Raw genomic sequence first — 25,406 nt, forward strand, 5'->3', positions numbered from 1 at the left:
GGAACCTCCCTTCATTTTGCCAATAACTGACAGTCAGTCCACACCCTTGGAGTTTTGTGCCCATCTAGAAGCCACGTTTATTGTTCCATAATGAAAGGTCTTTGCATTAGAGGCAAATTAGTGTCCCATTTTTCATTCCATAGGATAACATTTCCCTGGGTGGTTGGGGGGAGGCCACAATCCCTTTAGTGCAACGATTAGACTTTGGAATAAGATGTGGAGCTGAAGCTTGGACTCAGAATTGATGATAAAAAAATCATTTTAATCTCTACAGTCTAAGAATGGGAAATACAGAGCAGGTGTAAGACATATTCCTGCATCAAAAACCCCAATTATACAGGCTGGACCCAATGTTCAGGCCAGAGCCATAGGTTATGAGCTTCTGTGTGAGTCTCTAGGGGCAGATGTTGTTTAGCAGGAAGCAGTTTCCAAGGGTAAATACTACCCTAATCAGGTTACTTTCTTGCTGCCCCCCTCAGTTGCTCCTCCAGGAGACTGTCCAACATGGGGAGATGCAGCCCATACAGTAGCCCATACAGTAGCCCATACAGTAGCCCTATTTCTTAGGAAACACTTTTGTCCATCAGGGGCCAGTTCGTAGCCTGGGGGTAAGTTATTGAGGTGCCACAATCACTGGACAAGAGGCTGGCGGCCGCTGGGCAAGATGAGTTGGCTCCTGCTGCAGTTGCTGTCCCTCCTCATGCCCCCGGGGTAGCCGGGCAGAATGCCAGCAGGGAGGCCCTGGTAGAAGTCGGGCGATGTGACCCTGCGGAACAGGCGACCACACTGAGAAGCTCCGCCCCCAGGCGCCTGTTGCCCATCCCAGGTGTTCGCTCTGAGCAGGGCAGAGCCCGGCACCTCCAGCAGCTCCTTCTCCGGTAGCGACTTCTGCCTCCAGGAGGGGAGCGGCTGCTGGTTGGGGGGTGCAGGGGCGCAACTAGTTGAGCGATTGAGTAGCGCGCGGGCGGGTCTTTCCTCTTCCTCCGCCTTCCTGAATGGCCGCGCAAAGCGCTCCAGCACCTGCCGAGAGAGAGGCTTGGGACTCCTGCCGGCCCCGTCCCCTTCTTTGCCAGGTCTGCTGCTCTCGCGGCCGCTCAGCGCCTTCTCACACTCCCGGTTGCCGGATAAACGAGCCGCCTCCAGCGCGGACACCCCGGCCCGGTTCTTGGCATCGAGGCGGAGACCGAAGCGCTTGTAGGAGCGGAGCAAGAAGTGGAGCTCGGCGCTGCGGCCACACGATGCCGCGTACATCAGCGCTCTGTTCCCTGCTCGGTCGGGGATCTCGGGGTCCGCGTTGTGTTGCACGAGCATCTTCACCGCATCCAGGTGTCCCAGCTCACAGGAAAGACTGAGCGCCGTGCGTCCCGCCTCGTCCTGCGCGTTCACATCGGCGCCTTTATCCAGCAGGAGGCGCATGAACCTGGTGCGGAGCTCGGACTCCCGCAGACACACGGCGAACATGAGCGGAGTGCGACCTTGCTCCCCGGCCGGCGAGTTCACGATCTTCCGATCCAAAGCGTCCAGCACGAAGCGCGCCAGGTGCACCTTCCCCCCGTGCATCGCGTCCAGGAAGGTCCGAGTGCCCGAGCTGCGCTTCAGGTCCCGGGGACGGAGCATGTTTTACGGTAATTGTCCCCGCTGCGCTTCCGTAGGAATAAGTAGTCGTTCTTCAGCAGCACTTATTACACAGTTCAGAGCACGGCTTCGGTCAGTCCCCAAGTCGGGTGAGTCCTTCGGCCTCTCAAGACATCGCTCTATATAACTTCTTGTCGCCATGGCAACAGGTACCGGTGATGCTGCAGGCTGGGGAGGGGGCCGGCCACACAGAGAAAAAGTTACAGAGTCTCTTCTCCCCGGCACTTAGTGACGAATGGTACAGCCGGGGAACGGGAAACACGCCCTCGCTTTGGGGGAGGCCAGGAAGGGCTTATGGGTAGAGTTGTTGTGAGGTGAACAGAGTAGATTAAAAGGAAAATTGATCTATCGTCAGATGTGTAAAATTGATTGAAAAAGGGGATCTGACTTATGTCAGTATTTGTGGTTTTGTATAAAGAAAAAGAGGGAAAGTATCCCCTTTCAATCAAAAGATCTTAGATTCCTGCTGACTCCCAGTCTCTAATTGGGTGACTAAAAAAAAGGGGGTAATGTTTGTCCCCTATGTCTTTCTGTGTTGGACTTAACCCTTCAATCCAGTAGCTCCTTCTGTATTTATTTCCCCACTCAGTAAATAACCCTACAAAGTGCAAGTGCTTCATTTACATAAATTAATCAATTAACCTCTCTTGAGGCTTTTAAAAAATAGATTTATATTTATAACGTCATTTTGTGCTTCAATACGGTGCCGCTAAAAACTCCAATTCATTCAAATTCATTTTCAATGAATTGCTATATATAGTCATTTGTAAATTCTAATTCAGTTCATGTTACGAATGTGAATAATAAAATGTAGATGGTCAATTCCAATTCCAATACTAAAGTGCTAGAGTGCCAAAAAAGGATTTGATAAATTATCTGTTAATTGAAAATGAATTTGAATGAATTGGAGTTTTTAGCGGCACCGTATTGAAGCACAAAATCACGCTATAAATGTAAATCAATTTTTTAAAAGTCTCAACAGAGGTTAATTGATTCATTTATGTAAATGAAGCACTTGCACTTTGTAGGGTTATTTACTGAGTGGGGAAATAAATACAGAAGGAGCTACTGGATTGAAGGGTTAAGTCCAACACAGAAAGACATAGGGGACAAACATTACCCCCTTTTTTTTAGTCACCCAAATAGAGACGGGGAGTCGGCAGGAATCTAAGATCTGCCCTGGGTGGTTCTTTTGATTGAAAGGGGAAACTTTCCCTCTTTTTCTTTATACAAAACCAAAAAGAGGTGAATAGAGTGGGCAGGGGTGCTAGCGATTTGGGGTTTTCGTGTCCATATTATATCCTTTTGCAAAACACAGTTTTTGGGTGGAGATCCCCTTTAATAGGGTTATTCACCTTCAATCAGTTGTTTTCCGATAGATCACCAGAAATAAAGACTTTTTTCCAATTACTTTCTATGTGTCACCATTTTCCTAATATTGTAGTGTAAAGTGTCTTTTTTCACCTTCTAAAGCAGCTGGGGGGTCGCAGACCCCCGAAACTGTTGTAAATGGATAGATTTAGTTGATACATTTCTTATGTTTGTCCCTGCTGAGCAGAATCTCTGGGTTTCATTACAGGCAGCTGTTAGACTTGATACAATAGTTGCTAATACTCCAGAGATGCTGCTGAGAAATATATCGACTAAATGTTGCAAAATTTAACAGTTTAGAGTCTGCACCTGAATTACTGAGCTGCCAGACTCAAACACCACAGACAGGAACATTCAACTTTAAACTTAGATTTTGGAAAAACAGTAAAACATTAATAATGGAAAGTAATTGAAAAAATACTTTATTTCTGGGGAACAATCTGAAAACAACTGAACTAAAAATAGTGTTTGGAAGGTGAACAACCCCTTTAAAGGACAAGAAAGTGGTTAATCACTTGTAATTGCTCATGTCAGACCCAGGGAAGCAGCAAGGGTCGTCGGGGTGTTTGCTCTGAAACAGATGATAGAGTGTCAGCAGCACAATGACTGCTCAGAAGGAAGATTCCTATAGGAGAATGGCATCACTGCCCTGATCATTTTCTTTGTTAATCAGTGGCGGAACTAGTTGTCTGGCCATATATCGTCCAGCCCTTTGGGGTTTAAAAGCAATATGTCTGTATTTATTACCCTCAGTCACAGACATGTTACCTCGGACACCAGACAAATCGTTGCAGAAAGCAGTTTCTTGCTTTGTCTCTGCCTAATCTGCCAGTCGGTCGGTGGCAGTGGGATGGCACTTTGGATGGCATGATGACTGTGCACTTTGGATGGAGTAAGTAGCATTTTGCTGCCAGTCTGTAGGAGGGCACCGTGCATAAATAGGACTGTGTCACAATTCAGACATCTCCCCGTCCCCTCCTTTGTTACAGAAGAGGCGTTGGGGAGTGGAGCAGTCTCAGGAAACCTATCATTCTTTCTATTTTCCTTCCCACGTTAAACAATTTCGCTGCTATTAATCCATCAAGCCCCGGGGATGAGAATAAGCAGCTTGCAGATGGCAGAGAGAAGACGTGAAGCTGTGGCGGAGATGGATTTCTGTCTCCCCACTCTCAGTGATGGCTAATACCCCCTCATTATTGGGTCCTTTCGTTAGCGTTCGCTTATATAATGCAATGGCAAATGCTTTCTGGTACCTTTTTATTTATTTATTTTTTACAATTTTAATTTGAGTTTAACAACAGTTTAAATTTTCGAACACACACAAAGTTGTGCAGTTATAACATATGTATATTAATGTACCAGTTGCATACAGTAGAACCCCCTGATTATACGTTTCCCCTCATTTTACAGTGTTGTTTTGTGGTCCCACCTATATATTATGCATAATAGATTTCACTGATTTTACATTCTCCTGGATTTGACATCATTATTTTCCGGTCCCCTGAAAAACGTAAAACGGGAGCTCTACTGTATTTATAATACATATAGAAAAGAAGAAGAAGGGACAAATATCCCAAACATAAATCTCAACATTTGTTTGCTGAATCTGTCCACTGTCAATGATATATTATCTGAAGGATACTCGTCCAGGATTTGGTTTTATTAGGAAATGTGGGGCAGGTAGGAGAGGTTCCAGGCAGAGAAACCTGTGTTAGAGAATGTGAAATATTTAAATTTCAGATCTATATAGAGAGTATCCACTACGTTCTATCAATATTTTTAACAAATTAGTTATAGTATCTGCTAGGTGGGTGAATTATATAAGTATCTTATACACTTTTACATTATACACGATATAGGTCAGTTTCATGGTCTGGCAGGTTCCATCATTTTTTACAGTTCATACAATGTCTAATCATTTATTGAGGTCGCCAAGTTGCCCAATGGTTCAGTTTTGCTTTAACAGAATCTGTGTGTAGGCGAATGTCCTGCATTTCTGAAATTCATTCTGCTAATGTAGGTACCACAGTTGTTTTTCACTTTTGAGGAATTATTATTTTGGGCTGGATTCAGAGCATATTGTGTTAGAGATTTCTAGTAGGAGGAGATCGTATATTCATTTTTTAAAGATTTGTAGGCAAAAAGACCTGATTTAAGTTAGGTAGGTTCACAGACCTGTTTTAAGTTAGGTAGGTATTGCTTACATTACTGCAATGCTGGAAAAAGAGGGTCATGTGATGTCAAATTAGCACTACCCCATGCCAGAAACCTACCATCATGAAAAAGTGGCTGCTGTACACAAGTTCCAATGCATGTTGTGCACCTTCTAGGGCCCACTTGGAGATACTTTGGTTCCCTAACAGACCAGTCTGGTCCTGATATTGTGTGGAACAGGCAGATATCCATAGTGCAAGATATAAGGCCATGAGATTGGTAGATACTCATTGTGCAAGATATAAGGCCATGAGAATGGAAGATACCCATAGTGCCAGATATAAGGCCATGCAATTGGTAGATACCCATAGTGCAAGATATAAGGCCATGCAATTGGTAGATACCCATAGTGCAAGATATAAGGCCATGCAATTGGTAGATACCCATAGTGCAAGATATAAGGCCATGCAATTGGTAGATACCCATAGGGCAATATATAAGGCCACGAGATTGGTAGATACTCCTAGTGCAAGATATAAGGCCATGCAATTGGTAGATACCCATAGTGCAATATATAAGGCCACGAGATTGGTAGATACTCATAGTGCAAGATATAAGGCCATGCAATTGGTAGATACCCATAGTGCAATATATAAGGCCACGAGATTGGTAGATACTCATAGTGCAAGATATAAGGCCATGCAATTGGTAGATACCCATAGTGCAATATATAAGGCCACGAGATTGGTAGATACTCATAGTGCACGATATAAGGCCACGAGATTGGTAGAAACCCATAGTGCTAGATATAAAGCCATGAGATTGGTAGATACCCATAGTGCAAGATATAAGGCCATGAGATTGGTAGAAACCCATAGTGCAAGATATAAAGCCATGAGATTGGTAGATACCCATAGTGCAAGATATAAGGCCATGAGATTGGTAGATACCCATAGTGCAAGATATAAGGCCACGAAATTGGTAGCTACTCATAGTGCAAGATATAAGGCCATGAGATTGGTAGATACTCATAGTGCACGATATAAGGCCACGAGATTGGTATTTATTTGTTTGCTCTCAAACCTGCGTTTAAACTTGCGATAAACGCAGAAAAAAACACCCGTGTGTAAGAGCCCTTAAAGGCTGAATGGCAGCTATAGGCAATATTTGAGAACAATTTGTGCACAAAACACTTACATGCATCATTGTAAGGATGGGACCAGCTCTCATTTGTAAGAGCCCTAACCCACATTCTGGAGTTGACCAGCTACTATAAATGATAAAAAGCCATTAAGTGGGGTCAGAGTTCCTGGAATATGAGAACAGGCCAAAAATGTCTGGGGAAAAAAATGATATATATATGTCCCAGAATTGCTTTGATGATGTCTTGATAAATATGACCTGCAGTAGTTCCAGTGATTGCACTTTGGTGCATTATGTAGTCATTGCGTCATACATATATGTCTGTGATCCAAAGTTGTGCCAGGATTATCTCACTGCCCTCCTTACCATTTGCCAGTATTCTCTCTCTCTCTGTATAGCCACTAGTGCCTGTCTCACTTTCCTCCACTGGGACAGCGGGACACTGGGACAAAATCGGTGGTCCCCAGCTCAAAATCTGGCCAAATCTATCACCGCTGCCCCAGACACTGAAAGAATAACAGTTCACGGGGAGAGAGGCTTGGGTGGCAGGGCTGGAGGCAGGTTGTCCCTTTGCCAGGCTCTGTATTACTGTGCCAACATCATCTCACTGTGGGATTGTGCTCTAATTGTGTCATGTTGGCAACTTACTCTTCCTGAGCTGATCCTATGCCTTCCCTGTTCCAATGTTTATCCCACTGTTTTCTACCGACATTGCCAGTTGTCTGTCACTTAATTCATACACCAGTTCTAATTGGTACCAGTCCTGCCGTGCTGTATCTCTTACCTGCTTTATGCCTTTGGCATCTCACCCCTTTCCTGCTTTCTCCTTTGTAGAGAAATGTCCCAGCCCTCTTTTCATTTTAATAGGACTTCTAGGTGAAAATAGATATTGTTGTATTTTCACCCTTTGATAAATGGCCACGTTGATACCACATATCACCATTGGTCAGTGCCAAATCACAGACACACACAATGATGCAGACGGGGTAGGGTTGGTTGCCGGTCAACATTTTGTCAACCATCACATCACTATTATTTAACGGAGAAGGAAAGGCTGTATTTACTTGGGGGTGCCAAAAGTTAGGCACTCCCAAGGGATTGTATTTACTTACCTGACAGACCAGGCCGGTGCTCCTATAACCGGAAAACTGCACTGGTCCGGGGGTTCTTCCAGCAAACACCACAGAGTGATCGGCTTCTTTCTTCAAATTTCCCGGGGCAGACGCATACTCAGTAGAATGGAATAGCCAACTTTGTCGTTAAAGTTCGGCTTTTAGCTCCGCTGCGCATGCTCAGCTGCAGGAAGAAAGAAGAAGCAGGAAAAGGATCGCTCTGTGTTGCTCACTGGAAAAACCCCCGGACCAGTGCAGTTTTCTGCTGATAGGAGCACCGACCTGGGGTGTCAGGTAAGTAAATACAATCACTTGGGGGTGCTTAACTTTTGGCACCCCAAGTAAATACAGCCTTTCCTTCTACTTGTACCTTATCAGTGATTGTAGAATCTGTCTGTTCCCTGAACTGGTGGTTTTGAGTCCTAAAACAATGTAGCAGAAGCCATATAGACTTTAATGCAGCATCATCAAGTGCTGAAATTCTAAATAAATATTTGTGGAGTAGTCTGTGGCACCTAGCTCAAATGCAGCATGTAGGGAAGAAGCAAAAAGTTATACCCAAATAGGGACGAACACTTCTGATGCACAGGATACTTTGTATTTAGCCCTTAGCATCAAGGAGCAATGTAAATAGTTAACCTTTAATGTAGTTGTGATTAACACAAAACATTTTGGGCTGATTCCCATTGCAAGTTGTGTTCATGACTACAAACAGGCTAATTACATGCTGTTACTTGTCCTCCCCCTCATCCTTGCTAGTGGCTCTGCTGCACTTCCACTGACACTGACTTTTAACTGTGATGGTTTAAGTGTCAGCTAAGAAATAGTACAAAGTACATCTGTTACCGAGGAGTTTCATGGCTGAAGGCCTCGTATTTTTAAACAGGTCATGGAACTCCGAGGTAACTTCTAATATACAGGTCATGGAACTCCGAGGTAACTTCTAATATCCTCATATTTCCTAGCAACCAGGCAGCATTGTTCTTTGACTTTTCTTTCCCTTCTTTTTGATTTATTTTTAACTGTCTCCTTATATTTTATTATATAATTGACCACCATCCTTCCACCTCTTTTTCCACCATTTTCTAAAATAGTTTTTGCCTCATTCCAAATATTCATCTTTTCTTCCCTCCATCCTACGGCCTCTTTTGTCCCCCTCGTTCTCTTCTTTCCCATTCCCACACTTTTCAGGGGTCATTATTGGGCATGGCTGGTGTGCATTAGTGAATATATATATATATATATATATATATATATATATATATATATATATATATATATAGTGACTAATAAGGATATTACAAGTCACAGAGAAGTTCAATGACCATATGAAATCACATGGTCTTAAAATAAAAGTTTATGGGGCCCTAAAATGATTTTGCCATTCATTTCTAGTTCCATTACTGGGAAATTTGGAAGACTGGGTTCCGTTTTTAATGGGGAAATAAAACTATACAATATATTTTGTCACAGAACTTTTGGGTGACATTGTATATCTTGTTAAGGGTACATAAGCTGTGAGGACTGATGGCATGCAGAGCACCATGGAACTGCCCAAGAAGACCTTGACACACCTGAGTCCCTATCAGCTTTGCACTGGTATGAGCAGTTTGGAAGCTGTAGGAAACCACATTAATGAGCTGAGCAGTCGTACAGAACATTTTCCTCCACTGTGAATTGTGGTTATTATGTTCCCCTTTGTGCCTGAGACATTGGCTCTGGGGACTGCTTTATTGTTTACAACATTTGCTGGGATTCAAAGCCCAGGTGCCGATGGCTAATTAGAACGGCTTCAGTTGCAAAACAGCAGGCAGGCCGAGCCTAAGCCTTTATATAACAATAAGTGATAAACCCACAATCTATCATGCATTGAGCCAGCAAAGGACCGTATCATAAGGCCATCCTGCAGAACAGATCTGGGTACTTTAAGGCCTTATGGTCAGCCTGCAGAACAGTGCTTGGTACTGGATAAGTGGTGTATTTAAAGGGGGTTGTTCACCTTTAAATTAACTTTTAGTATGATGTAGAGACTGCTATTCTGAGACAATTTGCAATTGGATTTCATTTTTTATTATTTGTGGTTTTTGAGTTATTTAGCTCTTTATTCAGCAGCTCTCCAGTTTGCAATTTCAGCAGTCTGGTTGCTAGGGTCCAAATTACCCTAACAACTGAATAAGAGACTGGAATATGAATAGGAGAGGCCTGAATAGAAAGATGAGTAATAAAAAGTAGCAATAACAATACATGTGCAGCCAACAACAAAGTGACTAAGATAAGATTTAATGAGATTATATCTGACTACTGGTATTGGGGTGTCCACTAAATTAGCAATATGAAAACGAAAACCACAAGGGACTTTTAACTCAACAATGCAAGTGTCAGAAACGATCTAGAGATAATGCAAGTAGATACACATTAGAATAAAATAAAAAGCAATTTTTATTCGCCACCATGCCATAATAATCACATAGAATTAAAACCATTTAAAAACTAAGCAGCGCTGCATATGAAGCTGAAGGGATCCCTTCTCTAAGGACATAACCCCAAAGGCTGATTGTATTAATCAGATATGGGAAAATCGCATGCTATTGTGTAAAAAACTTGGTAATCCGTTAGTGTTAAAGGATAAGAAGGCTTTGGAACAATAGATACAAAATTGTAGTTATAGATTTCTTAGTTATAGTTATGGTTCAATTTAGTGAATCCATGTTGGTCCTGATAGGAAAATTCCAAAACTTAGAAACAAAACAGCATTGCCCAATATCATATAATGTGAAAATGAAGGGATTGCAAAATGCCCACAGGCCAATGTTTAGTTCAAAGATAGCTCCAATATTGAGGGTTATTGCTTTCTATGCGTGCTGGAGTCTGTATAATGCTAAGAGTGCGCTGGCTGCACCTGTGATGCACAATAATGACTAAACAGTCCAGATAATCTCCATTGGCCATATAACTATCGCAACATATACTTCCAATTAGTTACAGCGGGTTTGCAAATGATGTGTCCTCGGCGCTGCTATCTGTAGCGGACATGTGACAGTCAAACGAAATAAGGTTTATACCGACCGTATATTGGGTAGCGCTCGCAGGTGGTTTCAAGATTGAATTGAATTAGCCGCATGGCATCTCTGCCACAGTCCTCCACTTAGCACGCTAGACTGCCGTCCAGAAGAGCCCCCATACAGCGGACGCAGCACTGCACCTCAACCAGTGCTGCACTGATGGGCACAATCATTAGTACGCAGGGGCAGATTTTCAATAAGGCTTGGGGAGGCTAAGCCTCCCCAAACCTGCTTGGCAGTTAAGAAAAATGGAGAAAAAAAGACGGCACCCTTACTTACTCTGCTGGTCTGTCTCCATCTGGGGCAGAGAATGTTACTAGTAGCCAATTTTAAAATATTCATGGAAGGACAATTACTGTTTGCCTCTAAGCATTCACGATTACAGCACTATCTTCTTTTTTCCCTGTCTGCTACAGCTTCCTGTGCCAGGTCAGTAAGGGCTATTCCACACGGGGAGATAGCGACGCGTTTGCGGTCGCGGCGACAAAGCGCCGCGACCGGCGCAGGCGACAGTTTTGTATGGGCGCCTATGTAAAAACGCCTGTGCTAACCACACGAGGCGATGCGCTTTTCAACAGTCGCCTGAAAATGCCTCGCCAGGCTTTTTCAGGCGACTGTTGAAAAGCGCATCGCCTCGTGTGGTTAGCACAGGCGTTTTTACATAGGCGCCCATACAAAACTGTCGCCTGCGCCGGTTGGCGACTGGCGCGGCGCTTTGTCGCCGCGACCGCAAACGCGTGGCTATCTCCCCGTGTGGACTAGCCCTTAAAGGAGCAGTCACTGTCAAAATAGAACATTATGGGGGAGAAGAGACCGTAGGTAGGGTAGAAAAAAGTATTAAAAAGAGCAGAAGAAAATATTAAACAGAAAAAGAAGAAAATGGGTCACAGAATGTTATGGAGACTGGGAAGAAGTACTTAAAATACACAGAAAAGGACACATAAATGTGCAGAGAAGCTGAAATTGAGAGCGAGTGGATTTGGGAAAAGTGGCTGATAAACTTGCGGATGTGAGAGGAGTAGGAGAAAAAACATTAAGAATGAAGGGAGGTTCTTGTGATGTGGAATATAAAAAAAGCACAAAAATTAACTAAAAAAAATGCTGGAATAACAAATAGAAAATGAAGAAAAACTAGGGATGCACCGAACCCAGGATTTGGTTCGGGATTCGGCCAAAATTCGGCCTTTTTCAGCAGGATTCGGATTCAGACGAATCCTTGTGCCTGGCCGAACCGAATCTGAATCCTAATTTGCATATGCAAATTGTGGGGAGGGTCGGATTTCACGTGACAAGGAAGTAAACCAATTTTTTCCACTTTTTCCTTCCCCGCCCCTAATTTGCATAAGCAAATTCAGATTCGGTTAGGGATTCGGCCGAATCTTCCAAGATGGATTCGGGGATTTGGCCGAATCCAAAGTAGTGGATTCGTTGCATCCCTAAGAAAAACACGAGAGAATATGTAAATAGAGGGCAGGTAATAAAGTATGAAGCAACAAAATAGAATATGAGAAGGGTCATCTATATTTTTTGTACATCCATAAATGTATATGGTTGTGGGCCTATGATTCATGTTGCTTCATGCATAGCATTGGCTGTGTTGGTGGTACAACAATGGCAAAGTGTTTAAACTGTACCCTAGAACTGTGCTGGGGTGCTTTAGGTATCAGTGCCCATGGCCATGTATAACATGCTTGTACTGTATAATATTCTTGGGGTGCCAGTACCCACTAACTTTTATTATATTTAGGAGGACTGTACCCATTGACTTGCCATATAAAATCTTTGATACCGATCCAGAAACCAGTTTTTCCAGAAAGCTCCAAATTATGGGAAAGTCACCACCCCTAAACTCCATTTTAATAAAATAATTTTTCCTTTTTCTCTGTAATAATAAAATAATTCCTTCTACTAGAAGCTATACTAAGGTATACCAATTGTTAGGTTTAATTAATATTTAAATGTTTTTTAGTAGACTTTAGGTATGGAGATCTAATTATGGAAAGATCCGTTATCCGGAAAATCCAGGTCACGAGCAGTCTGGTTAATAGGTCCCACATCGTAGTGCCCACTGCTTCTCAACATATCAAATACTTAGTTTACTAACATACACTAGCTGTCTGCCTGTCAGTGCTTTTTGCTTGCCCTATAAGTGTGCCCATCAGACACCAATGAAAATGACTAAAATTAATTTAGACTAATTTATCTCAGACTCCATGCTTCCTTAGTTAATACTTATCAGCATTCAGGATTCAAAATTCACTTTTAGGGCAGAGACACACGCTGCTATTTCGGAAGATTACAGTTTCAACTGTAAGGAAATGGAAGGCCACAGGCACAGTTGCTGTTAAACCCAGGTCTGGCAGGCCAAGAAAAATACAGGAGCTGCATATGCAGATTGTGAGAATGGTTATAGACAACCCAAAGATCACCGCCAAAGACCTGCAAGAACATCTTGCTGCTGATGGTGTATCTGTACATCGTTCTACAATTCATACATCTGTATGGCAGGGTGATGAGAAAGAAGAACTTTCTGCAATCACGCCACAAACAAGAGTCGCTTGGTGTATGCAAAAGCTCATTTAGACAAGCCACAGTCATTTTGGAACAAAGTGCTTTGGACTGATGAGACAAAAATGTAGTTATTTGGGCATAACAAAAAAAGCACTTTGCATAGCGGAAGAAGAACACGGCATTCCAAGAAAAACACCTGTTACCTACTGTCAAATTTGGTGGAGGTTCCATCATGCTGTGGGGCTGTGTGGCTAGTTCAGGGACTGGGGCCCTTATTAAAGTTGAGGGTCGGATGAATTCAACCCAATATCAACAAATTCTTCAGGATAATGTTCAAGCATCAGTCACAAAGTTGAAGTTACGCAGGGGTTGGATATTCCAACAAGACAATGACCCTAAACACACTTGGAAATCTACAAAGGCATTTATGCAGAGAGAGAAGTACAATATTCTGGAATGGCCGTCACAGTCCCCCGACTTGAATATCATGGAAAATCTATGGGATGATTTGAAGCAGGATGTCCATGCTCGGCAGTCATCAAATTTAACTGAACTGGAGAGATTTTGTATGGACAAATGGTCAAAAATACCGCCATCCAGAATCCAGACACTCATCAATGGCTATAGGAGGAATCTAGAGTCTGTTACATTTGCAGAAGGAGACTCAACTAAGTATTGATGTAATATCTCTGTTGGGGTTCCAAAATGTATGCATCTGTCTAATTTTGTTATGATGCATATTGCATATTTTCTGTTAATCCAATAAACTTTAACAAACAATGGAAAGTTGTGCTCACCACTAAATTTTAAAACCCATTAGGCGGGGTGCAATGAGGCTGTGACCACAAAATACATACCTTTTACCTGCAACTCACTTGCTGATTTCAAGGTTAAAACTCCCAAACTTGGTTGCCCTTTTATTGGCCACCACTGGGATCACCTGACTATAGCTGGGACGGGTGGTAAAACTTAGTCCCTGTGTAAAATGTATAATGAAGCAATAGAATTTTTTATGAATTAGATGAAAATGGAGCGTAGGACTGGCCAGATATGGGATGACTTTGACGTAGTTGGCAGCTTAAATATATTGCAATATATGGACAAACAATCCCTGTTTTGTTTAAAGGGTAAGGCATTTTTTAGTAGCAGTATGCACAAAATGTCTCAATATAATCCAATAAACTTTATGTCACTGCTGAAATACTACTGTTTCCATAAGGCATGTTCTTTATTATACTTTGAAAGCTCAGCCAAAGATAAACAAAACTCCAAAGAATTAGGAGGGATTCCCAAACTTTTAAATATGACTGTATTTAAGTAAATCTTGCCCTTTTACATCTCTTGCCTTGAACCACCATTTTGTGATGGTCTGTGTGCTGCCTCAGAGATCACCTGACCAGAAATACTACAACTCTAACTGTAACAGGAAGTTTGGAAGCTAAAGACAGAACTCTGTCTTTTAATTGGCTCGTGTGACCTAACGTATGGTTTGTGTTTGTGTGCACCGTGAATCTTAGGATCCCAGGGGGTGACCCTTATTTTTTAAAATGTCAGTTTTCTATTTAGGATTACCCAATGGCACCTACTACTAGAAAAGTATAATATTATGAAAATGGTTTATTTACATGAAACAGAGTTTTACATACAAGCTGTTTTATGCAATATCTTTTTAAAGAGACCTACATTGTTTGAGGGGTATAGTCTTTCTTTAATGGGGTCCTCAAGCCCATTTTCTCCTCATTATGGTCGCGATCAGATCAGCCTGATATTGCAGCCTGATATCGGGGAGAGATCGGTGTATTTACTGACCTCACCAAATAAGCGGATCTCAATATGTACGGCCAGTTTTAGGAAACGGTTCCCTCTAGTGGCCACTCACTGCTTGGCAGGCTGTCTGCTCATAGATATTGATACAGTATACTTTCATTTATGGAAACCTTGTCTTGTTGTTCCTCAGTGCTATCATGGATCACATTCACATTTCCCACCTTGTCTGACCTGTTAAAGAAGAGCAAATAAACAGAACTGTTTAAAAATGACTTATCATAGTAAAAGATATGTTACTTTAGCAAAGAATGCAGAACGGCATATAGAGACTTTGGCCCTGGACAGCATATTTTAGTAGTAAATAAATTCCAGCTAGGATACATTCATTTCCAAGCTAGATTTAGAATTTGCTTAGTATCGATGTTGCTCTCGGTTATGAAAAGATCTTTTCTTTAATCTCATTCAGCAGCCATTACATTCTTGTGAGGAACCCCCCTGAGGTTCCTTGACTGACCTATGAAGAGGACCTGTTGGAATTATCAGCAGTGTGTCATATTTTAAGGGTCAGTGTAGAACTTCAGATATGTGTTGCACCACTGTGTTATTTCTCCTGTATTTGGGAATAACAAGTATGAGTAACCCAAAATATTCCATAGGCTGAAGCTGAAGCCATTATCTAACTATCTATCTGTATATCTATCTGTATATCTCTCTCTCTCTCTCTCTCTCTCTCTCTCTCTCTCTCTCTGTCTGTCTGTCTGTCTGTCTGTCTGTCTGTCTGTCTGTCTGTCTATCTATCTAATCCAGTGATCCCCAAACAATAGCTCGTGAGCAACATGTTACTCCCCAACCCCTTGGATGTTGCTCCCAGTGGCCTCAAAACAGGTGCTTATTTATGAATTCCAGGCTTGGAGGCAAGTTTTGGTTGTATAAAAACCAGGTGCACTGCCCAACAGAGCCTCAATGTAGGCTGACAATCCACATAGGGGCTACCAAATGGCCAACCACAACACTTATTTGGCACCCCAAAAACATTTTTCATGTTTGTGTTGCTCCCCAACTCCTTTTACATCTGAATGTTGCTCACAGGTTCAAAAGGTTGGGGATACATGATGTAATCTATCTATCAATCTATCTATTAATCTATCTATCTAGACGGCCAAGAAGGTTCTGAAGCCTCTAATGGGAAAGAGGAAATTTTGCCTTCCAGTGGGGGAAATTATGTCACAATGTTCATTGAAAGATCAGTTTCAAAGATGTTCTTTATAAACAACAGGAAATTATTTAAAAAAAAAACAGTTTTTAAAAATGTGTTCAAAAATTCAATTTGTAATTGGTGTTTGGGTTTTATAAATAGGAGAAGTTGGAGAAATCAGATATTCTGTTGTAATGGTTAGAAGGGGCAAGGATCACTGTAGGTTCACTGGCTTCTGTAATGAGAAGACTCCATTAGGATTACCCAATGGCACATACTAATAAAAAATATATTTTTATTAAAATGGTTTATTTAAATGAAGCAGGGTTTTACATATGGCGTAACTAGTTGTTACTGGGCCCCATAGCAAATTCAATTTAGGGCCCCAAAATATTTATAAACTGGCCTATTTTACCAAGATATATTAAAATTGCTAATTAATTAGGGTCTCACTGGGCCCCCTACACTCCTGGGCCCCCCTGCAACCGCAGGGTCTGCTTCCTCTATAGTTACGCCCCTGCATATGAGCTGTTTTATACATGATATTTTTAAAGAGATCTACATTGTTTGGGGGGTATAATTTTCTTTTAAGGCAGACGTTCCCAAAATTAGGGATTATCAACCCTTAATGTGTAGGGAGACCAACCTGTAATGCAGATAGGATGAGATTTTGGGAGGATGCTTAATTGCTCTCCTAAATTCTCCTGAAACACAGGCTGACAGTTAGGTACAGTAGGTTCCAGTTTGGGATGAGCACCCATTTTCTGTCCCTGGATCTATATTAATTCATTTGGGAGTCAGATGAAATGGGAGTAGGAATGGCCAGACCAGGGATGACTTAAAAAAAAAAAGGGGGGGGGTATTTTATTAGTAGTTTAATGCGCAAAATGTCAAAGGGGCAGATTTATCAAAATGTGAGATTAGAGTTCACCACACACACACATTCTGGGATTTTTTAGAAGATTTTTTATCAAATGGTGAACTATAACTTTCACCCACTGATAAATACAAAAATAGAAAAATCCAATAAGAATCAATACGGATGAATTGATGAATCTGCCACTTAAATGGGTGGTTCACCTTTAAATGAACATTAAGTATGTTATAGAATGGTCAGTGCTAAGCAACTTTCAATTGGTCTTCATTATTTTTCTAGTTTTTTTTAATTATTTGTCTTCTTACTTTTTCCAGCTTTCAAATGGGGGTCGCTGACCCTATCTGAAAAACAGCTGTTCTGTAGGGCTTCACATTTATTGTTATTGCTACTTTTTATTACTCATCTTTCTATTCACCCCCTCTCCTATTCATATTCCAGTCTCTTATTCAAATCAATTTATGGTTGCTAGGGTAATTCGGACTCTAGCAACCAGACTGTGGTAATTGACAATCGGAGAGCTGCTGAATTAAAAGCAAAATAACTAAAAAAAACACAAATAATAAAAAATGAAAACCATTTGTAAATTGTCTCAGAATATCACTCCCTACATAAAACTAAAAGTTAACTCAAAGGCGATTAATAAAAAGTAGCAATAATAATAAATGTGTAGCCTTACAGAACAGCTGTTTTTCAGATAGGGTCGGTGACCCCCATTAGAAAGCTGGAAAGAGTCAGAACACAAATAATTAAAAAGACTAGAAAATAATGAAGACCAATTGAAAGTTGCTTTAATGTCCTTAAATTGTTAATATGGGTGAATGCAGATAATCTCTTGTCCACATATCAGAATCCTTCTTCATGGGTAAAGGGGGGACCAACATTGGACTACAGAAGGGGGAGGCTTGTACCCAAAACATAAGGAAAGCGCTGCAGTAAAGGATAGTGAGTGAGGGGACCCTTCATGCATTCATTTTTTTGCTTCTGAGCACATTTTTGTAGTTCAGCTTGTGTTTTCTGGTACAGGAATAAGTGATTTCTGCAGAAGCTGTTTGGAAGTAATATGCCGGCATCAGGGTGCAAGACTAAGTGGCCAATTCAGACTGACACACTGATTAGTTTGTGCACATGGTTAGATATTGCCAGACCAATGAACGCCGAAAGGGTGCGGCTGGTGTTCCAGGAAAGTCTTTCAGCAGTTGCATCAGATGAGGATCAGGTGGAGGGGTGTCCCGCTCTGTGACCAGCTCCCCAGGCACATTCTGTGCTACAGTGTTTAATGGAAAAAGAACCACAAAAGAAAGTGTCTTGGGAGAGGCGCTCGCAGCCTGCAGCCCTTGATTGGACTCATAAAGGCATAAAATACAGTTCTGCATGATCCAAATGTATTTTCCTATGTACGTGGAAAATGCTTTAATATACACAATTTCTACATCAGAATAATTTCTATGTCAGAATAATTGGACCAAGAACAAAACAAGGCTTAAACTGACTGTTCAGAAAGGAGGCAAAGGCAAAATGTCCCAACTCTGATAAACAAAACACTGGAGGTTGCTGGTTTGTAGTGTACAGGGCACCCAGTATGTATCTATAAAGGGTGCAGCCCATGCTGCTACTGGGGGGCCTGGGAGTTTACAGTTCCTGATTACAGACATGTTACATTCACTACAGGTTCTGATCATTCCCTGAGGCTCCCGGGGGCCCTGCCCAGACAAATAGCCTCTGAGACATGATACATATGATGTGGAACCAATAGCACAACAGAGTCTACATAATGTGGCCCTTGCATGGTGTCTGCCACTGCTTCTTCTGCCATGCTTGTTTTTTGGAGGGTGACTGCTGAGTTGTGGTGTCCAGTCAAGGGCCACACTCAACGTCATACAAAGATTAAAGGAGAAAGTCTTTTTTGGTTCCAAAAGTCAGGTACCCCACTCTGTGGTGTTCGCTGGCAGAACCCCGGGTCGGTGCAGTTTTCTGGTGATAGGAGCACAGGCCTGGGGTGTCAGGTAAAGTAAGTAAATTCGCACCCCCAAGGTAAAATTATTTTCCTTCTCCTTTAACTTCATTTTGAGTAACTACCAATACTAAATGGAACACATTACATTTAAAGACACACAGCACTAAAGTGTGACCTGCTCCTGACAAAAGACTTGAGTTGTTTACAGATCACAAGAGGATGATATGCAATGGGGGCTGTATCCAGCACTGGTTTTTCCCCATAGGTGAATCATAGGTGTTTGTTTTGTCTGAGGTCTCAAAGGACAACCCAAATTCACTGTGTGGATCAGTGCAGTTTTAATAAATGGGCAAACATGGCATTTGCCCTGGGCCCACCAGCAGACTTTTCACCTGGTATAAATGAGTTTTCCACTCAAAGTCCTTTACTCTGCACACACAGCTATGAACCTTTGAGTTATTCTATAATTATAGTTATTTATTTTATATACAGGTATGGGATCCGTTATCTGGAAACCCGTTATCCAGAAAGCTCCAAATTACAGAATGGCTGTCTCCCATAGACTCCATTTTAGCTGGATTTTTAAAGGGGAACTCTACAAAAACATAACAAACTTTTTGAAAAGTAAACATAATTTCAAGCAACTTTGCAATATACATCAATTAAAAAATATGCAGACTTTTCATGATTTTTAATGGTTTGGAACAGTTCCCTAAGCCTAGCCCCTTGCTGAGCTGGCTGACTACTGTTACTTTGTATCAACAGCCATCTGTAATTAGACCACATCCTCTAAACCCCATAATTCCCTGCACATGTGATTTCAATAAGGAAAGGAACATCATAGTACAATGCATTGTGGGTTATGTAGTTCCTGCATGTAAACTGTGGAGTAGTTGTTACAATCTGTAACATCAGTGTTTAGTCCCTCCTTCCCTGCCAGGATTTCAAATGATGCAGAAAGAGAAAAACGGCATAGAAAATGGCATTTAATCATACTTTTTGAGGAAACAGGTAACTGTGATGGATATAATAGGGGTTTCTGTGTTATGCAGGCCTCTTTATCAAATTTTGGTTTGGAAGCCGGAGTTTCCCTTTAAACATGATTTATTTTTTCTCTGTAATAATAAAACAGTAACTTGTACTTGATCCCGACTAAGATATAATTAATCCTTATTGGAAGCAAAACCAGCCTATTGGGTTTATTTAATGTTTACATTATTTTTTAGCAGACTTATGAAGATCCAAATTACGGAAACATCCATTATCCGGAAACCCCAGGCCCGAGAATTCTGGATAACAGGTCCCATACCTGTATTTTATGAATTTAAGGGCTAGTCCACACGAGGAGATTCAGGGAGATTTTGTCGCCTGGCTACTAATCGCCTCGTCTTTTGAGCAACTATCTCCCTGAACTGCCTCAGCGTTTTTCCCCATAGGCTACAATGAAAAGTCGCCTGCGCTTACTGCACATGCAGCGATGTGTTTTCAATAGTTGCCCAAAGTTGCCTCAGTGAGGCAATTTCAGGCAACTATTGAAAACACATCGCCGTGTGTACATTAGCGCAGGCGACTTTTCATTGTAGCCTATGGGGAAAAACGCTGAGGCAGTTCAGGGAGATAGTTGCTCAAAAGTCGAGGCGATTAGTAGCCAGGCGACAAAATCTCCCTGAATCTCCTCGTGTGGCCTTACCCTAAAGGTATAGAAAGTAGGGATGCACCGATTCCACTCTTTTGAATTCGGCCGAATCCTTCACGAAAGATTCGGCCGAATACCGAACCGAATCCGAACCCTAATTTGCATATTCATATTAGGGGTGGGAAGGGGAAAACATTTTTTACTTCCTTGTTTTCTGACAAAAAGTCACGCAATTTCCCTCCCGCCCCTAATTTGCATATGCAAATTAGGATTCGGATTCGGTTCGGCCAGGCAGAATGATTCGGCCGAATCCTGCTGAAAAAGGCCGAATCCTGGCTGAATCCCGAACCGAATCCTGGATTCGGTGCATCCCTAATAGAAAGTAAAACCATCACTTCATTAGGGTTTCACATCCACTTTCTCAGCTGGTTATCTACGTAACCTATAACATATTAACCACCATAGGTAAAAATACAAATTGTGGAATAATGTTACAAACTGTAATTATTATATAAGAAATTTAAATTAGAACAAAGTGCATTATGATAAAAGATAACATAAAAAGCCCAGGTACAAACTGATGATGCCGGGGGGCAAGTAGTAATGATGGGGCAGGTGTGATGATGTTGGGGACTGAGTTATGACATTGGCAGTTGGTGGCTTTCTCTCCAGTTTTCACAATGAGGATAATCGGACAGAAAGCTTTGAACTGGACAGGTTCCTGGCTGTCATCCCTATGTATAACTTTTTACAGTAGCTTCTTGTACAGATGGTTTCAGGTAGATGGTGTCATTGTTGAAATGCTTGTGGATTTTTCTAGGAGAGGTTGTTACCCCATACTTCCCAACGTCCTGTTTTGAGCATAGTCCCGGATGTGTACTGATATGTCCCGAGTTTCTCTTTGATCTGTGCACTAAACTGCCAGAAAAAGATGCAAAGTTTATAACTTAATTGGCTCTTGGCAGAGATCCCAGAATATATACTTAACATACATTTGAAATGGTTTTAGATAAAATAGAACTTACACAACTTAAAGGGCAATTCATCTTCATTAGCAAAACCGTATCACATAAAAAACACAGAAATGTGTTCAAACTTTCATAACCTGCCAAATTCTGTAAAATGGACATGGTAATTAGGGGGTGTGGTCACAAAAGTGGGCGTGGTCATAACAATTCGCTGTGCTACGCACGGCAAATCTTTTTGGCCCTCTTTCTGTTTCCAAAATGTTGGGAGGTATGGTTACCCTGGGTAACCCAAGTGCAGCATGCAATGCTTGTTATATATGAAGGAGCTAGGCAGAGGTGTAAATAAGAACCATATGTGTTGTTGGTGGATCAGTCTGATTAGCAGCAGCTTTTGCTATAAAAGTCATCACCGCTGTGCAGATGCTCTAGACATGGTGTCACTTTAATTAATCAGCCTCACGGGGCATTTAAATAATAAGAACAAAAGGTTCCCTCAACAACCAATCAGCTACTTGCCTCCAGCATTCCAACTGTATGAGAAAAATGCTTATTATTGGTCGCTCCATGTTACGGGACAAGCTTTGTCCATATCACTACAGAAGACTGACTGTACTAATGGAATGAATGTTTAGTGTAACTGTTCATTAATCAGATGAAACACGTTTAATCAGAAAAAAATTGATTTATTATAACCATTGGTTTTCTAACACCCATATTGTTTATCCTATACACCAGTTTTACAACAAAAACAGCAAAACTATTTACGATTTGCTTCAGAAACCAAACACTTGCCACCCCTGTAAAACTAATAGGAAATAAAACGTCATATAAAAATAAATAGAACTTGTAAATAAAACAGGCAGAGGTACAATATTCATCAGTACAGTTCTCTTGGCGCTGTGGCTCCTGCCTCGTGGCAAATAGCAGTTGAGGATAAAAAAATAAAGACACGTCCATCAAGTTCCACCTTTTTTTTGATAAGACTGAAATCATTTGCTCTTGTTGCTATAGAGCTTTGCAATGAACATTCTTCTTTGTGTGTTTTTATTTTCCATCTGAGTTGGAGCAGCCATGTTGTTTCTTTATACTGACCATTGGATCAGCAATTCTAAGCTTTTAAATATATCATGTTATTGGTTTTTTTTATCTATAGGGCATTTAATGTACCAATACACCAGGTAGTAGGCATATGGCAGGTTTATATAGTCCCTCATTTGTATCACTGTATACTTTTATATATATAAATAACATCCTTCAGCTCCTTAGAGAGATTATGCATCATCTTATGCACAACTATGTAACTCTGTGCACTGATGGACTTTGGTCTTTTTAACCCAAATTTAGCTTACCAACATGGCATACTCTAAACCTCCAATTTGTAAATGTGGGAACTACTCTGATTTCATGAGTACAGCATATATGGTTTGGTGGATATTTGTGTCTCTTACCATACTGAGAAAGATTAATTCTGGAGAGAGTTGAGAGATTGGATTGCAGAGTTGGGAACCTGGGGAAGGTAGGAAAGGAGGAAGGGGTGGGAGCCAAGTCTTTGCACAAGAAAAGGAAAGCAGTGGTAAGAAAAATGAGCTGGAGTAAGAACTGAAAGTTGAGGAGTGAGTAAAGAGATTAGAGTTGGAAGCTTGTTCAAGATAAGATGAAGGAGACCTAGATTAAAGAGACATGGTAACTTGATCAGCCAAAGACTGTTGAGAATGTGGGCAAGAGTTGGGGGAAAGAGAAATGAACCAAGGTAGGGTAAGAGAAGAAGTCTGAAGTGAAAGCAAGAGAAGAAATGAGGAACATGGGTAAGAAATGTGGTCCAGTGGGTTAGATACTAGACCTGGGAACTAGGGTGAGAGAAGGCAGCTGATTATGAGGAGTGAGAGAAGATAACTGGTAGCTAGGGGCAATAGGAGACATCTGTTAGCTATGGAAAGTAGGGATGCACTGAATCCACTATTTGGGGGGCGAATCCCCGAACCCATGGTGAATCCCAAACCGGTGCATCCCTAATGGAAAGAGAAGACAAGACAGCTCTAAGTTTCAAGAAGAGAAGAGAGATGCAAGAGTTTTTAAAAGCGAAGAGCAGGAGATGAGATGAGGGTCAAAGTACTAGAGCAAGGGAAAGTGCATGGCTTTGGAAATATCGTCATGTATTCATTAAAATCCTGTATAGACCACATTCTACAATGTTTTTCAAAGAGAATACCTGATACCCAAACGCACATGAGAGACACCAACATATTGTGGAGGTCAGTATAATCCTCATTTCCTCTTACAATTAATAATGAATGACCAGAAAGCAGCACTTCTCTGTGAACATCAGACCTACTTCAAAAAGGCTTATGTATTTTCATGCAGAAAAGCTTATAGTTTAGTACATATTTTGAGAACGTTTACCCACCCATAGTCATTGATACATAACATTTAGACCAGTGTTTTTTTCTGGTCCATTGTTATAATGCAACACTTGATCAGGCCCTGCAAGTATGATGTCATAACAGTCACTCTTGTTATATTTACAAGACTATCTTGGATATTATTGACCCCAATCTCACTCTAGATTGCTTTTAACTCCTCAGGATGAAAGACTATGAAACTTTCCTCTAAGCTATAGTTCATCGATGACCACATTCTACCCTATAGCAGTTTGTCAGCACCACTTTCCAGTATGGGATTGTTGTAATTTACACCAGTTTGATGTCCGTGCTATAAAATGTTTAGAAAAATGACGCACAGGACTACCCATGGTGTCATAAGACACCTCTGAGTTTACAAAATAATTAAATGAAAACAGACTCCATCTAAATTTTTCTACATGACTCACAGGCTAATTGTCCTCATGCTTAGAATCTATCTTCTGCTGAATGATTCCAGCCTGCACAATATCTGTGCCAGTTACCTGGATTTTACTTGTCCAGCCACATCCCAAAGTGTTAGAGTATTTTTTGGTTTTCGATTCAACCAACAGTCAATGTATAGACACCATCTCTGCAGGTTCTTCTTCTTTGCTGTCCTCGCTACATGGAGAACATTCCTCTAGGGTTGCTGCTTTATCTGTATTTATGGAAGATTTTTGCAACAAGTTCTGTGTTTCACTTAGTGCCAAGTCTGGTGTGGAAGTTTCAGTTCGCGCTGGATCTGAAGCAGCTGTCCCGTCCCATACAATCCCCATTGCAGATAATTTTTCATCTTTTAGATCATTTGTCTTGTTTCCTGTTAGACTGGACACAAAGGTCTCTACATTGCTCACTTTAGCTATGAGAGCCTCCCATTTCTCCACTGCAGAACTTTTAGGCTCCTTTTTAAGACTTTTGGCTTCAGTAGGGAAAAAGTTCACCATCGCGTTATACACCAAGTCTCGCACTTCAGCGGCCAACAAATTTATTTTTCCTATGTATTCTTCCTGTAATTCCTTTTGAACCTGTTGAGCACACACATTGAACAAATCAATAGGTATTGGAGTATTTTCAGCTTATTTTCCTTTGACCTGCACCTAGGAGCACCGCAACATTAAAGTCAAGTACTGATATCAGGAACTTATAGAATCCCTTTAAAATATTAGAGGGTCATAGTATCTTCATTTTGTATTTTATTTTTTGTACTTTTCTGATGGGAATATGAAAGGGTAGATTTTTTAAAAGTGTTTTCTCTTTAGATTGCATAAAGGTATGAGCCTGCTCTTCTAGCATTGAGTATGCTGCCAACAACAGGCTGGGGTGTCACAGTGGGGTGTAAAATCATTGAGAAAAAAAGGGTCTGAGAAAGGTTTAGAGACCAATAGATAATGGCATACTTCTGTACAAAGATGCATAACTACTTTTCCCATGGGGGATATCTGAAATGTAAATAATGTAAAATCAGTGTTGTGTTTACTAAGGTTCCCTAAGTCTAAGATGAATTTTTTTTCTTAAAGGAAAACTATACCCCCAAAATGAACACTTACGCAACAGATAGTTTATATCAAATTGAATGACATATTAAAGAATCTTACCAAACTGGAATATATATTTACATAAAT

At 41.2% G+C, this 25,406-nt stretch overlaps 2 protein-coding genes across 2 annotated transcripts in view; both read right to left on the reverse strand.

The window, feature by feature from the left end:
- Positions 1 to 241: 241 nt before the first annotated feature.
- ankrd63.L (ankyrin repeat domain 63 L homeolog) lies at positions 242 to 1,964 on the reverse strand. The gene has a single exon (XM_018231226.2). It carries the CDS (start codon positions 1,615 to 1,617, stop codon positions 631 to 633), a length of 987 nt encoding a protein of 328 aa, XP_018086715.1. The 5' UTR covers positions 1,618 to 1,964; the 3' UTR covers positions 242 to 630.
- Positions 1,965 to 22,047: 20,083 nt separating this feature from the next.
- The window catches only part of plcb2.L (phospholipase C beta 2 L homeolog), a 53,024-nt gene continuing 49,665 nt past the window's right edge, over positions 22,048 to 25,406 (reverse strand). The window contains exon 32 of the mRNA XM_018231228.2: positions 22,048 to 24,809. Within this exon, the coding sequence (XP_018086717.1) occupies positions 24,357 to 24,809 (453 nt within the window). The 3' untranslated portion in view covers positions 22,048 to 24,356. The remainder of the gene's footprint in view (positions 24,810 to 25,406) is intronic.

The sequence above is a fragment of the Xenopus laevis genome, chromosome 8L (genome assembly GCF_017654675.1).
Source record: "Xenopus laevis strain J_2021 chromosome 8L, Xenopus_laevis_v10.1, whole genome shotgun sequence".
Classification (NCBI taxonomy): Eukaryota; Metazoa; Chordata; class Amphibia; order Anura; family Pipidae; genus Xenopus; species Xenopus laevis.